The 16421-nt window shown below is 39.5% G+C and overlaps 1 protein-coding gene across 2 annotated transcripts in view; it reads left to right on the forward strand.

Annotated features, from left to right (window-relative positions):
* Nucleotides 1-10006, forward strand: part of ddhd2 (DDHD domain containing 2) — a 36235-nt gene extending 26229 nt beyond the window's left edge. The window contains exons 10-17 of one of the 2 annotated variants that reach the window (XM_062451526.1): nt 364-483; nt 594-689; nt 1491-1646; nt 6393-6548; nt 8264-8369; nt 8761-8916; nt 9607-9772; nt 9863-10006. In XM_062451526.1, the coding sequence (XP_062307510.1) occupies nt 364-483; nt 594-689; nt 1491-1646; nt 6393-6548; nt 8264-8369; nt 8761-8916; nt 9607-9772; nt 9863-9953 (1047 nt within the window). In that variant the 3' untranslated portion in view covers nt 9954-10006. The remainder of the gene's footprint in view (nt 1-363; nt 484-593; nt 690-1490; nt 1647-6392; nt 6549-8263; nt 8370-8760; nt 8917-9606; nt 9773-9862) is intronic. The other variant, XM_062451607.1, reaches the window with a different exon arrangement.
* Nucleotides 10007-16421: the final 6415 nt, after the last annotated feature.

The following is a 16421-nucleotide window of genomic DNA, read 5'->3' on the forward strand; positions in this document are numbered from 1 at the left end:
ACAGCTAAAATGTCTCAACTACACATTACAGTGCTGTTTAATTCACACCTAAAATGTGTCAACTAGAAATTACATTGCTGTTTTACCACACCTAAAATAGGCAAATATACTTATTTGCTGTCCTCTATTGAAGGGACAATTCATCAGGATCTTCAAACAAATTGACATTTTATTGTATTTTGTAGTATCAGTAGTATCTTGCCACCCAGTCTAGATCCACTCCTGCAATTAATACATTAGTTATTGCATTAAGTTTAGTACCTCTTTTATTATTATTATTATAGGTTTATCCTGATTCTCTGCTGTCTGTCGGTGCATTTATTTTTTACATATTATACCTGTAAATCTTGGGAATGTCCTTAGAAACAGAGCCCTGTCAAAAGTACTATCCACTCTGAGAGCTTTGAAGACATTCTTAGGAATGAAGGACTGGGCGAGTATGCCAATACGATTAAAGAGAAGCAGATGGATGTGGAATCACTGGTAAGGAACAATAGTAAAATCACTGAACACTTGTTAACATTGTGTATTATAATTTTTTGGAAGCCTTTATCAATGTGTGTATTTGTGGGGTGTGTGTATTTTGTTACTAGGCACTGTGTTCGGAGACTGACTTCAAAGAATTAGGAATACCTTTGGGTCCTCGCAAGAAGATCCTGTACTTGATGGGAAAATTGCAAGTCACAGAGGTATGAACCTTTAAAAAAAAAGCGAAACAATATTTTTCTCATGAATCACAGTTGAAATCTAATTTGCCTCTATATCCTACCACTGGAATAACTGTTACTGATGTCAAGTGAATATAATATATGAGCCACATGAGCCATGAACTGTTTGTTAAGTAAATCAGGGGCACAGATAACACACACTGAGAACATTTGCTGCATTCAAAATACAAATAAATTGTTGCTATTCTGTTGAATCAAAGTAGATGTTTCTCTCAGTGTTACACAGTCAACAGAGATCTAGGGCCAACAGCAGATTTAACATGCTGAAACTGACAATTTGACAATTTGAATGCCGGGGAGAAATGTGAAATAAGAGCTTTCCCTGCCTTGAGAATCAACTTTTTCTCTTTTAGCTTCAATTTGCTTGGTTCAAACAGTACCTCAGTCTTTTTTACTGTGTCCATGGCTAAATTACTGCTGCTGTATCTGAAGATGGGGCATTTCATTTTTATTTGTGCATAGTGCAGAACATAGTTACCCTGGGACTACTAATAACAACATGCCTATAAGGACCAATAATACCGAATTCCTACAAGATAATTTACTACTACAAACAATTCAGTAGAGTGCTAGAGTGCTGCTATGTGGCAATTCAGATTTCTTGACCAGACATTCTAGAAGACTTCTGCATTGTAAAGCTATACTATAGTATCTATCCTAATACAACCTAAATACTGTTGGTGCAAAGCTAAAACAAAAACAGTCCAACCATCCATATTGTTTGGATTCCTAATCGAACTATTCTTTCTTACTTTCTCTCAGCAGGAATCCAGGACAGGAATTGTACTCCCAGTTTCTGCTGCATTGTTGTGCCAAGAGGAAGCAGTTTCCCAAGCCGAAGCCCTTGAAATAATACAGCCTCAAGTATCCTCCACCAGCACTGTGGATTACAAGTATTGTGATGTTGGTATTGGACAGGTAAAAAAACACAGTAGACAGTCTGGAAGAACAGTCTTCTTCCAGCCACAACAACAGTGTTATTGTAAAATCAAAATCCCCCCCAAAATCTGCAATCAATATAATCATTAGCCATTCCTGTCACACCCCTGGTAGTAAGTAAGTAAGACTTTATTTATATAGCACATTTCATACAAGAATTGCAGCTCAAGGTGCTTTACATAAAATCAATAAAAACAATAATACAAGTGATAAACAATAAAAATAAAAATCCCAATAAGATCTCTGTTCAAGAGAGAAACCAACTTTAAACATGCATCTTAAAAGTAACAATAATATAATTAATAAAAGTAGGAAAACCCTTTTGAGATAAAATTACTTAAATGCTTCGGTAAAAAGGTAGGTTTTAAGCTGTCTTTTAAAAATGTCTAGAGTGTTTGCTTCCCTAATATTTATGGGTAATTTGTTCCATAGTTTTGGGGCGTAATTGACAAAGGCCGAATCACCAATCTTCTTATGACTGCTTCTGGTGACCTCTAATAGGCCTGCATTTGATGATCGCAGTGTTCTAGCTGGTGTGTAGTTTATAAAGGAGTTAGCAATGTAGCTAGGTCCTTGTCCGTGTAGAGCTTTGTATGTGAGGAAAAGGACCTTAAAGTCAATTCTGAAGGTAACAGGGAGCCAGTGTAAAGTAGCTAGGACAGGACTAATGTGTTCTCTCCTTTTAGTTTTGGTTAATAATCTAGCTGCAGAATTTTGAATGAGCTGTAGTCTTTCAGTGGTTTTCTTGGGAATACCAGTGAAAAGTGCGTTACAGTAGTCCAGCCGGCTGGATATAAAAGCATGAATTAACTTCTCTGCATCATTTTGGTTTATGAATGGTCGTACCTTTGCTATATTCCTCAGGTGAAAGAAAGCTGTTTTGGTCACTTTATTAATGTGAGAGTTGAAATTCAAATCTGAGTCCAGGATTACACCGAGACTCGTCACCTCTGGTTTAAGACAGGGGGTTAAACCTCCAAGATTCTTAATAAGCATCTCTCTTTTGGATTTGGGGCCACATAGTAGGACTTCGGTTTTGTCTTCATTTAATTTAAGAAAGTTAGCGTTCATCCATTTGTTTATTGCCAACAGGCAGTTGGTAATGGAATTGATGGCCGTTGCATCGTTGGGTTCAGTGGATATATATAGTTGTGTGTCATCCGCATAGCTATGGAAATCTATGTTATGTTCTCTGATTATGTCGCCGAGTGGTAACATATAAAGAGAAAAAAGTAATGGACCTAAGCAGCTTCCTTGAGCAACCCCGTAGCAGTTCTCATGTTTCTTGGACCTATGGTCACCTAAACTAACATAAAACTTCCTTCCTGTGATATATGATTTCATCCAGTTCAATACACTATCCGTGAACCCAATAAGCTTTTCCAGTCTATTGATTAGGATGTCGTGATCAATTGTATCAAATGCTGCACTGAGATCTAACAGGATAAGGATAGAGACTTTATTTGCATCAGAGTTTAGTCTGAGGTCGCTAATTATTTTGGTGAGAGCAGTTTCAGTACTGTGATATTTCCTGAAACCTGACTGTGAGACTTCCAGGATGTTATTTTCTTCAAGAAAAGAATTTAATTGGACTAAAACTATCTTTTCCAGTACTTTACTAATAAATGGAAGGTTTGATATTGGTCTGTAATTTGCAAGTAGACTGTTATCCAATTTGGGTTTCTTTAATAGGGGCTTTACAACAGCTGTTTTGAAGGCATCTGGGAAAACGCCAGTTCTAAGGGATGTGTTTATAATCTCTAGCACCGGACCTGAGACACTATCAAACACTCGCTTAAAGAATGTTGTGGGTATAGGATCAATATCTGAGGTTGTGGAGTTAGATTCGCTGACAATTTTGGAAAGTTCTCTAAGTGTGATACAGGTAAATGTGCTCATGGTTATGTTGCAGAATCTACTGATGTCAGTTTCGACCCCACTATTAATAATACTAGCTCTGATCAAAGTTATTTTGTTCTTGAAGAACAAAGCAAGCTCTTCACATTTAACTACTGAGGATGGAGGTGGAGCAGGGACAGTGTTTAGCAGCTGGTCAATGGTGGAGAAAAGAACTCTGGAATTTCTGGCATTTTCTGTAATAATGTTGGAGAAATATTCTCTCCTTGCTAGACGGATGGTTTTGTTATAGGTGGTTAGTGTATCTTTGTAGATATTGTAGTGGATAGTGATCTTTGTTTTCCTCCATTTTCTCTCTGCTGCACGGCATTTTCTTTTTGTTTCACTAACATTTTTATTTCTCAGCCATGGGGAGGTTCTGCTTGTGCACTTCTTTTTGGTTTTCAGTGGTGCAACAGAGTCTAACACAGATAATAGTGCATCATTGAGGTTCTCTACCATTTCATTCAGAGAGCAATCATGGTTAGTCGGCTCATATAGAGCAAATTGTTCAGAAAATGTCATCATAGCTGTATCGTCTAAATATCTTCTATGGACTAAGAATTCTTTTTTGTTTTTTGTTAGGATAATTTCCACATTAAAAAGTATATAATGATGGTCTGAGAGGGGTAGATCAGTTATTGAAATATTATTGATATTTAGTCCAGTTGTTATCACTAGATCTAGTGTGTTTCCGTGTCGGTGTGTTGGGTCTGTTATGTGTTGAGTTAGATTGAAACTGTCAAGGAGATTTAAGAGCTCAATAGTTCTTGGGTCTGCTTTTTTATTTACTTGGATATTTAAGTCTCCGTTTAAAACTACTTTGTCATATCTAGTGACACATAGTGATAATAGTTCAGAGAATTCTTGTATGAATATTGGCGAGTGCTTGGGTGGCCGATATATAATAACAAAAAGTATTGATTCGGTTTTGAGCTCTATAGCAAGATATTCATATGATGTGAATTCACCTAGCTCAGTGATTTTGAACAACAGTTTAGAGGAGAAAATAGCTGCGATTCCTCCACCTTTTTTTGATGTCCTAGAAACTTGGTGAAAGCTGTAATCGGGCGGACACGCTTCTATCAAAGTTGCTGTTGCCGTGTCATTGTTTAGCCAGGTTTCTGTTAGACAGATGCAGTCTAAGTTGTTTTCTTTGACCAGATCATTAACTAGAAATGTTTTGTTATTTAGTGATCTAACATTTAGAAGGGCCAGTTTCATCTGTGGGGTATTAACAGATAAAACAGGGGTAGATAAATCTGTTGGAAGAATATGGATAGTTCTGTGACTTCTAACACTAGTTTCAGGTTTGTAACCATGCATTTTACCATGCCATTTTCTGTTTGTGATGATGACCGGTATGTCCAATGAAATAGCATGGTGGCTGTCCTAGCGTAGCTTTTCTTTGGGAAAGTCTCTGTCACTGAGCTGTTCCATCACAAGGGAATTCATCCGGGGGGTGCAGATCTGTGCAGGGCCCATGTCCTTGCAGGAGGCTGTTTGAATGTTCTGTTCTGTTCCATGGGAGGTTGTTTGGGATGCGTCAGTCAGCTTAGACACAACAGGGATAGGGTAGAACTATGAATTGTTTTTGTTAATTTCATTTTTATATAGTAGTTTAAGAGTCTACAGAGAACATAGCATTTGCAGCATCGACCTGCAACTGGAAAGACACAGACACACTCACCCATTCTCTCTTAAATTTGAACAAGAAGCCTAGTCCCTGTTGATGCGAAGCATCTCCAAAGCATGATGCTTCCACCACCATACTTTACTGTAGGGATGGTGTGTCTTGAGGTATTTTTGGCCAAAACTCAAACTTTATCTTGTTCTCATCTGACCACATAGCCACATGGCAGCTGGGTCACTTATGCATTCTGACTCCTAAGAAATTGCTTTTTTCTTGCCACCCTTCATAGAGGCCAGTGTTATGCAGTGCTTTTGATAGATTGACTGGTGGTCAGTATTTACACTGAGGAGTGAATTCAACCAATTCAACTCGATTGCAAGTGCAACAACAACATCTCGACTACAGTGGCTAACTAATACAATTTAGATTGGGTGTAACCTTTCCCTAATTAGAATCAGAATCTGAAAGGGTTTTATTCGCCATGAAAGTTTGCACAGACAAGGAATTTACTTTGGCAGGAAGGTGCATACATTATACATATAGGAATCCTCAAACTTAAATATGTGGTCTAACTATACTAAAGGTACAAGCTACCTAATACTAATAAGAAATATAAAATAAAATATAAAGTAGCCAAATAATTAACAATATAAAAATATCGAAAATACAAATAGTACAAGAGATACAAATAGTACAAAATATACAAATAGTGTAATATAGTGCAATTTCAATGTGGCAAGGTGTCATTGTGCAGATTGTGAATTAAGTCAGTGCGAGCTCTTGGCCTTGTTGAAGAGGCCAACAGCGGATAGGAAGAAACTGTCAATGCATTATAATTGAAGACATTTAAATGAATACTTCTCAACTAATTTTCTGATATATTTATGTTAAAAAATATTATGTTTAATATAACCAACATAAAACCATTGTGTCTTACAAAAGAGTTTGTGTTTTCTAATAAATTGTCATATAGAACAAAAATGTATTGTACCTTTGTACAAGTAGAGAGAAATTATAAGGGGTTTAACTACTTTGAAAGGCACTGAATATTTTAATTCTAATATGTTAGTGTGGCTTGAATATAAAATGTAAATTACCCAGTGTTACAAATGTTACATTGTTAGAATTTTTTTTTACTAAGATAATCTGATAAATAAGAATTCTGAATGAACATTGTACTGTGACTGCACATGTAGGTGTCCATCAACTACCCTGAGCTGGCCTTTGAACCTCAAGCCTTCTTTGCCTTGGGATCGCCTATTGGGATGTTTCTTACTGTGCGCGGCCTTAAAAGGATTGATCCTAACTACAGCCTCCCTACGTGCAAGAGCTTCTACAACATCTTTCATCCAGTAAGTTCAATTAGTATGTTCAGTATTTTATTTAATCTACGGCAATACTAGGATGAAACTCCTAGTGATCAAAAATAGTTCCTGACATTAAACTATAGTACAAGTCCCAAGACTATAGTCCAAATGTATCTGCAGAGGGCATTCTATTGTACCTTGAAGATTAGATAGTATCCAATTGCTGTGAAAGTACCAAGTCAATGAATTGAATAGCTAAGTACAAGTTCAAGACAAAATCAATGTATTTATTACACATATGTAAGGTGCAGGTGTCTGATACACTCAATTTGAATATCACTGAAGACTGTTCAATGAATACAGGAAATCAAGGGAGTTAAATATGACTAAATGTAAATAGTATCACAATATGGGAGGATACGAGACGATTAGCATAGCCTTCACAAGCACAGAAAAAGGACACTGCATGCTAGATAGCTTTTGTTTAGGTCTTTAGATAAGGTTCCTAGAAATGGCCTTGACGTTCCTTCTATTTTCCTCGTTCAAAGTTGCATGGTGTTATACACTTTGGTAACATTGTGACCTCTGACCTACACTAGTGTCCAGGCCTTTCCTAGTCACACCTTACAAAAAACTAACTTATGGCTATGCAGGCATAAGAAAACAGCATAATGACAGTTTATCAATGATACAAGAAACCTAATTCATAGATAGGCATATGTCTCTCTTTGAGAGACATATCTTTAATTATTGTTAACTGATCAGTGTTTTAAGGACAAACCTCTTCAACCTGCTTATGTACTTTGAAACCCAACTCCCATCGCAGCCTTGAAATGAGGGATTGGGGTTTACAATGCATACCTAATATCTAGCAATCATGGACAAATTGGAGAATCAACCATGTCCAACCCTGAATGCTAGCGGAATTGATCAGCTTTGTAGGACAGCCTATGGGAATTAAAAGACAGTGGACTTGATAATTGGGGCAGGGAATTCAGGTTTTGTTGAAATAAGAAGATACATTATGCAGGCATGGAAACTCCTTACCTTTAGGTGGGTCACCTACGTGGTGCAGATCCGATGAGAAAATATTGGGGGGCCGTGCTTCGCAACTTTACAACTGTCTCTGGAACGAATCGTCACTCTTAATGCCTAAACCTCACAGCCAATCAGGGGCAGAGTGGGGAGAGGTTTTCTACATTGATCTAGCCTTTTAATTTTGCTCTCAAAGTGCACTAGATTGATGCGTTTAACTTTAAAATTTAAGAAATCTTCCGGGGGTGCATGCCACCGGACCCCCCTAGAGGGCCGGGGGTTCATCGTATCGTTCTCACCTTTTTTACCCCTGACCTGTTTGCATGCCTGATTATGTGTTTAAAGTTTTTAGAACATAGTTTGCCTAAATTGTAATAAAGCTATGTGGAATATTAATATGTTTGTGTGGAAAAATGTATAGTTTATTGTGGGGTTTATAAGTTCATAGGTATGGACAGTCAAAAAGTCTAGTTATAATTCATAACTTACTCATGGTTGCAGTACAGTATGAACATTTGCGTAACATTTTCCAGCAAAACATAAGCCTTTTATGCCCAAACTTGACCAGTCCCAAAATGTTAGTAAATTGCAATAGCCTGCTATCAGACAGTGATCTGGCTTAGTATGTTTTATTGGGTGTTCTTGCCTTTGGCAATGGCCCAGTGTGGACTAGTGTTAAATGCAAAGAAAACAGATTTTTTATGAAGTTGCATGTGTCCATACAGTTTGACCCTGTGGCCTACAGGATTGAGCCCATGGTGCTCAGTCCAGGGCAGGAACTACCTCCCATGTTGATTCCACATCACAAAGGCAGGAAAAGGATGCATCTAGGTGAGATGTCATGCATGCAAAAAGATATTAGACTTTTAAGAATATTTCAGAGGGTAATTTTTCAACTGAAGTAAGCATACAGTTGCAATACATGTAGTAGCACAGTGTTTTGTAAATATAGCATTTACAAAAGTATTTAGTAGTACTCTTTCTATGACTAGTACCTCAATTTATTCGATATTCTAACTACAGGTCTTGACTTGGATGTTTCTCTTTAAATATAATCTTTCATTACTAATATCATATTTTATTACTAATGCTGTGGGAGAATAATTTTGATGGAATTATGATGTGAAGATGATGCTTGCTTACACATTTATTTACTCAAATATTCGATTCATTTTGTTTAGTCTCTTATTCACCTAAATTCTGAAAATATCTATTTCCACAGAGATGAAAGACAACTTGACAAGAGTGAGTTCAGACCTTCTTGCATCATTTGGAGCTCTTCGTAGTGTGTGGCAAACTCTCACTCAAGTGCCCAGTACCTTACTGCAACTGGAACAGGAGGAAAAAACTGTGTCAGGGCCTCTTGATGATTCTGAAGGTGAGACACGGCTCCAAGCCTTTTAGTACACATAGAAGAAAACAGAATACAACATTTCTGTTTATGAATCTCTAAACCACAAGTTATTTTTAGTAACAGATTTTGTGCCCTGACTTTAGGAAACATGATTCAATTGAAATTCTCAGATTACTAGGTATCCCATAAAACAGACCCCCACCTAACCATGTTGATCCTAATTATCTTACACTCATATTTACATATGTATAGATGTTATGATCTTAATTTGATCATCACATAGAAGTTTCTTGGCTCAACATGGCATGAAGAGTTAAGTAATGCTTCTTTTTTTTCTTAACATAATTATTTGGGGGTGAATTTTGCCAACACAACCACCGGCAGAAATTGTGTAGACCTAGCAGCCAGAATGTTACAGTTCAGAGTCAGACCATGAACAGTGAATACTGTTCTGCTGGGTTCCCACAGGCCTTAGTGAAATCTAAAATGATAAAAGAAAAGTTTCAATTCTGACATGTTTTTGATTTTGCCTGCCCATCAAGCTTCCGTACTTATCTTCTTGTTGAAATTGTACTTTCCAGCTGGTTTCAATCATGCTGTGGGTGTTCAAACTCAGGACAAACTGTAAATGAGGTGTGAATTTACTGTTAAAGTATTTATGCGGTGTGAACATATAACAATCATTATTGTATTCTGATACTGTTTCTATTCTAGATGCAAGGGCAGACTCACCAGTCTCTTTTACAGACAAAAACGAAACAAGGAACACTAATGTTGGAATGTTGAATGGCGGACGCCGATATGATTATGTCCTTCAGGAGAAACCCTTTGAGAGCTTCAATGAGTACCTATTCGCCATTCAAAGTCATCTATGCTACTGGTAAAAAAATAAGTTGGTGTGGGTTGGCATTGCTTAATCAAAGTTTTAAAAAATTACTAAGTGTTTAAACCTGTTGTGGTATTTTCCCAGGGAATCCCATGACACAGCTCTGCTTGTTTTGAGGGAAATTTATGAAGGGACTCAGAAGAATCAGCTCAATGAACGTAACTCATCCCTCTAAAGCTGACTTGAATGACACAACTCATCACTTAAAAGCAGTCTTGAATGATGAAGTGTTTTAAATAAAATAATGTATGCACGAATGGGAGTTGGGTTCATGTCAATATGTTTATATGTTTGTCACTTTTTACCACTGGCTCAGTGTCAAAAAGGGAGTCAACACGGGGGGTTTCAAAGAGGTAAAACAAATGTATTTGTATTTCAATGGCTAACTAAGATTCAAACGTGGTATGTCCATAGTAGAATCAGTCGTGTTAGAAGTGTGTGAGTCAAACACATGAAGTGTTTGGTGTGTTGGAAGGTGCAACAAACAAAGTTCTAGCAACCAAAATCCCCCAGAAGCCTCTGTGAACAGGTCTAGTGCAGAGAAGGTTAGCAAGAGAATGAGTGGACTCTCAAAAAGGGTACAGAGCAATACTGCTATAGAAGGATGTCACACACTGGACATAAATAAAGGGACACATGCTAATATGGCCAATCCCTAACAACCTTGTTGAGAAGTGAACTGTAACACTGGTATTTCTTTCTATTAAAGGCAGGATAGGCAAGTTTTGCGAACCCATACATTTTTTACTTGAATTTGAAAGGATTCAAAACAAAATATCCCTATCCTCCCTTAAAAGCCACTCCTCCATGACACAACTCCTGACTACTGCCGGGAGGCAGACAGACAAATAGTCCGTCCAATCATCGCATTTGGTCCGAATGCCATCCAATCATTAGTGCCAATTCAACCTTAATGATTGGTCGTGTTTATTACATTCCTGCAATGCCCACAGATACCGGAATTATTTTACTGTCAAACCTTTAGATGTATTGGTTGCTATCAGGATGTGATGTTTATTTCAGCAAATATGTCAAAAAGTGCTACTCAACAAGTTACAACATTGCCTACCCTGCCTTTAACTATGTAGTATTTTGTCTTTCATATTTATTCTGAGTACACCAAACATTTCCAATTCAACAGCTGCCCTGCTTCCGGTGTGCCCCCACCTGACCAGAGTGTGTAATGGTCGCTGCCCATGGTGTTGACCTCGTGGGCACAACTCAAACCAAAGAAGAAAAACATCACAGATTTAACAAAGGTGATGGTGCACAGTGAGGATATTATAATAATACAAAATACATAAAAAGAAAACCTGTGTGGGAAAAGTGAACGTTCAATTCAATCAATTCAATTCAATATATTTATTTGTCATTGTCATAGAAAACAACGAAATTCTGTTTAGAGCACTCAAAACACTGCATAGTTTGACATAAAAAGTGCAATACAAAGTGCAATATCCCTCCAATAAACTTCCCATAAATAACCCCTGTGTAAACCTTAGCACAATCAATACACGTAACAGTAACAATAATAATATTCAGTATTAGCAGCATCGTGAAGGGCTTTTAACAACATGGACGACCTAACAGAAACATAACAAGGGCGGAACAGTCAAGATATGTGGAGTATTTTGTTATTTGTGCAACAATGCAAAGTCCAGTTCATTTTTATTGTAATTGGTGGGTGTGGTTACTGTCCATGAGAGGGAGGCAGAAGGGGGGGGGTGGGCACTGTTCAGAAGCCTCACAGCCTGTGGGTACAGACTGTTGGTCAGTCTGGATGTTCTGGCCCGTATGGACCTGTACCTTCTACCTGAGGGCAGCAGGTGGAACAGATGGTGAGCTGGGTGGTGACGGTCCCGCAGGATGTTGTGCACTCTCCTCAGACAGCGGGTGGCGTAGACGGTACTGATCTCAGGGAGAGTCGTCCCAATGATTCTCCCCGCAGTTTTTACCACCCGTTGGAGTGCCTGCTGTTCAGCCTTAGTGCAGCTGGAAAACCACACTAAGAAACCCTACGTTAAAACGCTGCTGATGGCACAGTTGTAGAAGTTTGCCATCAGTGGTTTTGGGATTTTGGCGCTCCTGAGTTTCCTCAGAGAGTAGAGGCGTTGTTGGGCCTTTCCCACACCTAAGGCAATGTGAGTACCCCAGGACAGGTCTTCAGTCATGGTCACCCCCAGGAACTTAAAGTTGGGCACCCTCTCTACCTCCTCTGTGCCAATAGAGAGTGTCTGATGGTTATTTTGTCCGCATTTGCGGAAATCTACAATGATCTCCTTGGTCTTCTTGATGTTCAAGACCAGGTTATTGCAGTGGCACCATGACGCCAGATGTTGCACCTCATCCCTGTAGGCAGTCTCATTGTTGTTGTTAATGAGACCGAGCACTGTGGTGTCATCGGCAAATTTGACAATGAGATAGGAGGAGGAGGCAAGGCAGTCATGCGTGTACAGAGTATAGAGCAGGGGGCTCAGCACTCACCCTTGGGGGGCCCCGGTGTTAATGAAAAGGGTGGAGGAGGTGTTCTTGTCCACTCTGACCCTCTGCGTGCGATTAGTTAAAAAGTCAGCAATCCCGTTGCACAGTGTGGTGTCTAATCCAAGATAATTTAACTTGGTCCGGAGTTTGAATGGCCGGATGGTGTTAAAAGCCGAAGAGTAGTCCACAAAGAGGAGCCTTGCATAGGTGTTCTTCTGCTCAAGGTGCTCCAGTAGTGTGTGGAGCACAATGGCATCCTCAGTTGATCTGTTCTCCCTGTATGCAAATTGATATGGATCAAGTGATGGTGAGATAGCTGCTTTCATATGTTTGATGACTAGTCTCTCTAGGCATTTTGCAGGAATGGAGGTGAGTGCCACAGGTCTGTAGTCATTTAGACATGTGACCTTAGACTATTTGGGTATGGGGACTATTATAGCAGCCTTGAAGCAGGCTGGGAGCCATGATGTAGCCAGCGACATGTTGTATATGCCGGAAAAGACGTCCGCCAGCTCCGCTGCACAGTCTCTTAGCACTTAGCACAAGCTTTCCTGATGTTGATGCTGCGGATGACACATCTCACCTCATGTGTGCTCAGGACCGGGGCGGAGTCCGTGGGGGGTAGGGGGGGCAGGACAGGGTCTGTGTTTTCCCTGTCAAAACGGGCATAAAAGAGGTTTAGGTCCTCAGCTAAGGTGGGACAGTCAGCTGAGGGAGGTGGAGTTTTCCTCTTATAGTCCGTGATGGCCCTGATACCCTCCCAGACCTGCCTAGGATTTGTGGCAGTGTGGAATCTGGCTTCAATACGCCTCTTGTGTTGTTCTTTGACAGTACTGATGCCCCTCCTTAAAGCAGTCCTGGCTGCACTGTACGCCTCCGGGTCACCAGAGCTAAAAGCACTATTCCTAGCCCGTATTAGTTGTTGCACTCCGTTTGTCATCCAAGGTTGTCTGTTTGGGAACACACGGAATTGTCTCCAGCATGTTACATTGTCCACACAGAAGGAGATGTAATCCAAGACAGCGGAGGTGTGGTTATCCAAGGTGTCACGAGTGTCCGTGCCCTTTCAATACATCCCAGTCTGTGTGGTGGAAACAGTCTTTGAGCCTAGGGATAGCGTCCTCTGGCCATGTTCTCACTGTTCTGACTGTAGTCCCCGTACTCCTGATCCTGGGTGTATAACGTGGGTGTAGCAGAAGAGAGAGGTGGTCTGATAGACCTAGATGGGGGTAGGCCTGGGCTCTATATGCGTCTGCTACATTAGTATACACCTGATCCAGGGTTTTATCTCCTCTAGTCGCACACTTCACGTTTCAATGTAATTTGTGAAGAACTGATTTTAAATCAGCGTGATTGAAGTCTCCAGCTGCTATAAAGACATTGTCCGGGTGTGCTACTAGGCTGTTGTTTATGCTGTTGTAAACCTGTGCCAGCGCTAGCTTAGCGTTAGTATCTGGTGGAATATACACAGCACAGATGTAAACAGCAGTGAATTCCCTGGGGAGATAAAACGGCCGACACTTTAGCAGCATGAGTTCCACCTCTGGACTACACAGCTTATCCATTACCGTGACGTTGGTGCACCATGAGTTGTTTATGTAGATGCATAGCCCCCCGCCGGTCTTCTTACCAGAGTCCGCAGTCCGGTCGGCTCTGTAGGCGGTGCGGCCTGCTAGCTCTATAGCCGCCTCTGGGATAGAGCTGTCAAGCCAAGTCTCGAGTGAACATTCCTTCCTTGGACTAAGAGAGAATACGACAGACAGTGGAATCATTGAGCAAAATCAGAAATGTATTGATAAAATACAATCAAATTACGAAATGTCTTTGTTTTTTTTGTATCAAAGCAAACATAATTAGCTACAAAACAAAACAATGCTACAGTATGTGAACATGTACTGCATTCTTCCACACCTGGCTCAAAAAGCAAACAAACAAAGCAAAAGAAAGGATTGATTACGCTCCTACATTTCCATCAACCCTTTCTTGTGGATTTGCCCACAAGTTTTCATCCACATCGCAATAGATGTTTTCATTTGACAAACATCACTGAAAGAATCTCCAGGCATGGCGAATCCAGGTCTGACACTGGTCTGCCATGATTTAATTGTATCAGTCATCCATGGCCTGGAGAAGAGCAACTTGTTCATGAGGGTGCCTATCGTACACCTCCATGTGAAGAACAATTCCTCAATAGGGTTGAGGAAGGGAGAGTATGGGGTGCAAGTACAAGTACAACTTTGCATTAAGAGTAATGCAACAGTTACTTATCATTTTGAGCAGTAGTATCAAATGACAGTTAGATCATTGTAATGTCAGGAAATGACAGACATTTCAGATGTTATGGGTGAATTTCATTTTAAAATGGTGATACTTTGATGTTTAGTTGTGTCATTTTGAACAGATGAATATAGTTCAATGAACAAATGATCTAAGGTGAATGTGTATTGTATCCAAGCAATTGAAAATTGTGTTAGCGTTTTGAAAAGTTTGCATTTTGATCATAATGTGAGTTTTGTGTCTAGAGTTTTGAAAAAGGACATCAAGGTTCTGAAATTAGTGTCAAAAAAATGTAATACAGAGTTTTTACATAAATTGCCTGTGATTCAACACATGACCTTTTAGGCCTTTTTATTTTTCGCGAACGCCAACAGCTCGTGCCCAGTTCGTGAAATAATCGCCACTAAAGCACTGAAAACCCTGCTTCCATTTCCAACATCAAGCGGGATTTTCTGCCGTGACAGCAATCAAACAAAATTATGGAATAGGCCTGAACTGGATATAAGGAACGCACTTCGGGTGTCACTGTCGTAGCTTATAGTCACACACAACAGTGGGACTTATCGAAAGCTAGATAGTAACAATATAACGATGGAAAACCAGGCTAAGAAACTTAAAGATGGGTCAATTGAAAAAAACGGCTGTTTATTTTACATAAAACTCCAAAAACAATTTTTTGCTCAAATCAGCTAAAATATTTTTCTCGCGCGCTCCGCGCGCTCGCATTAGGTGTGGAAGTCACTAACTAGGATCAAACCCAGAATGTACATGCATTAGCAGCGCAGCTGTCCAGGGCCTATCTTTCCTCCCAGTCCGTTCTGCCGGTCCGTGAAAATATGTCTTACATGAAAGCGGTCCGTGGCGCAAAAAAGGTTGGGGACCGCTGCTTTAGAGGACGCATCACAGACCATGGCGCTCCCTCAAATTGTGCAAACACTGTTAGAATTAGCTGAACAGGTAGAATCTAATAATATATCTGAGTCTGATGCCCGTGACCGAGTAGAACAAGTCATAGAGAGCTTGGCTGCATACTCTGCCGTCACAGATTTACACATTAATAGTAGCTCTGCCACTGTTTTAGTCATTGTTTGACATCAAGTTGCTCAGTCTGTGATGCGTCCTCTAAAGACCCGGCAATTCAATCAATTTCCCGGCACATTTGCAATGTAATTGCAATGCAGATGTGCACACCGCTCCCTACCGAACAAGATGGGTAGCTCGGTCAGCAGGGAGCTGAAGAAGAGCGGCTACTGACGTCACTCTGCTGCGCCGCTCAGAATGCTTTTTCGTTCATTTTGCATTTCTGCAAATGCATTTGAATTTGAATTGTGGTCACGATTTTACAGCCACGTTCTTAAAATGAAAATGCATTTCTGGAAATGCATTTGAATTTGAATTGTGGTCACGATTTTGCAGCCACGTTCTTAAAATGAAAATGCATTTCTGGAAATGCATTTGAATTTGAATTGTGGTCACGATTTTGCAGCCACGTTCTTGAAAATGAAAATGCATTTCTGGAAATGCATTTGAATTTGAATTGTGGTCAGGATTTTGCAGCCACATTCTTAAAATGAAAATGCATTTCTGGAAATGCATTTTAATTTTCAAATTTTACATTTCAAATTGAATTTTGGTATCTATTTGCTGGGGCATGTTTTGAAAATTAAATCTCAAATGTCTATTTCTTTTTCATTTTAATTAAGTGAAAGATTGAGCACTCTTGAAGAAGAAAATTAAAATGCAAATAGGATGATTGATTACTAATTTCATTTATGAGTCAAATAATGCAGCCACATTCTTAAAATGCAAATGCATTTCTGGAAATGCATTTGCATTTGAATTTTGGTAACGATTTGCTTCCATAGAGAGACTCCTGAAAGTTTTG

The sequence above is a fragment of the Osmerus eperlanus genome, chromosome 1 (genome assembly GCF_963692335.1).
Source record: "Osmerus eperlanus chromosome 1, fOsmEpe2.1, whole genome shotgun sequence".
In the NCBI taxonomy this organism is placed as follows: Eukaryota; Metazoa; Chordata; class Actinopteri; order Osmeriformes; family Osmeridae; genus Osmerus; species Osmerus eperlanus.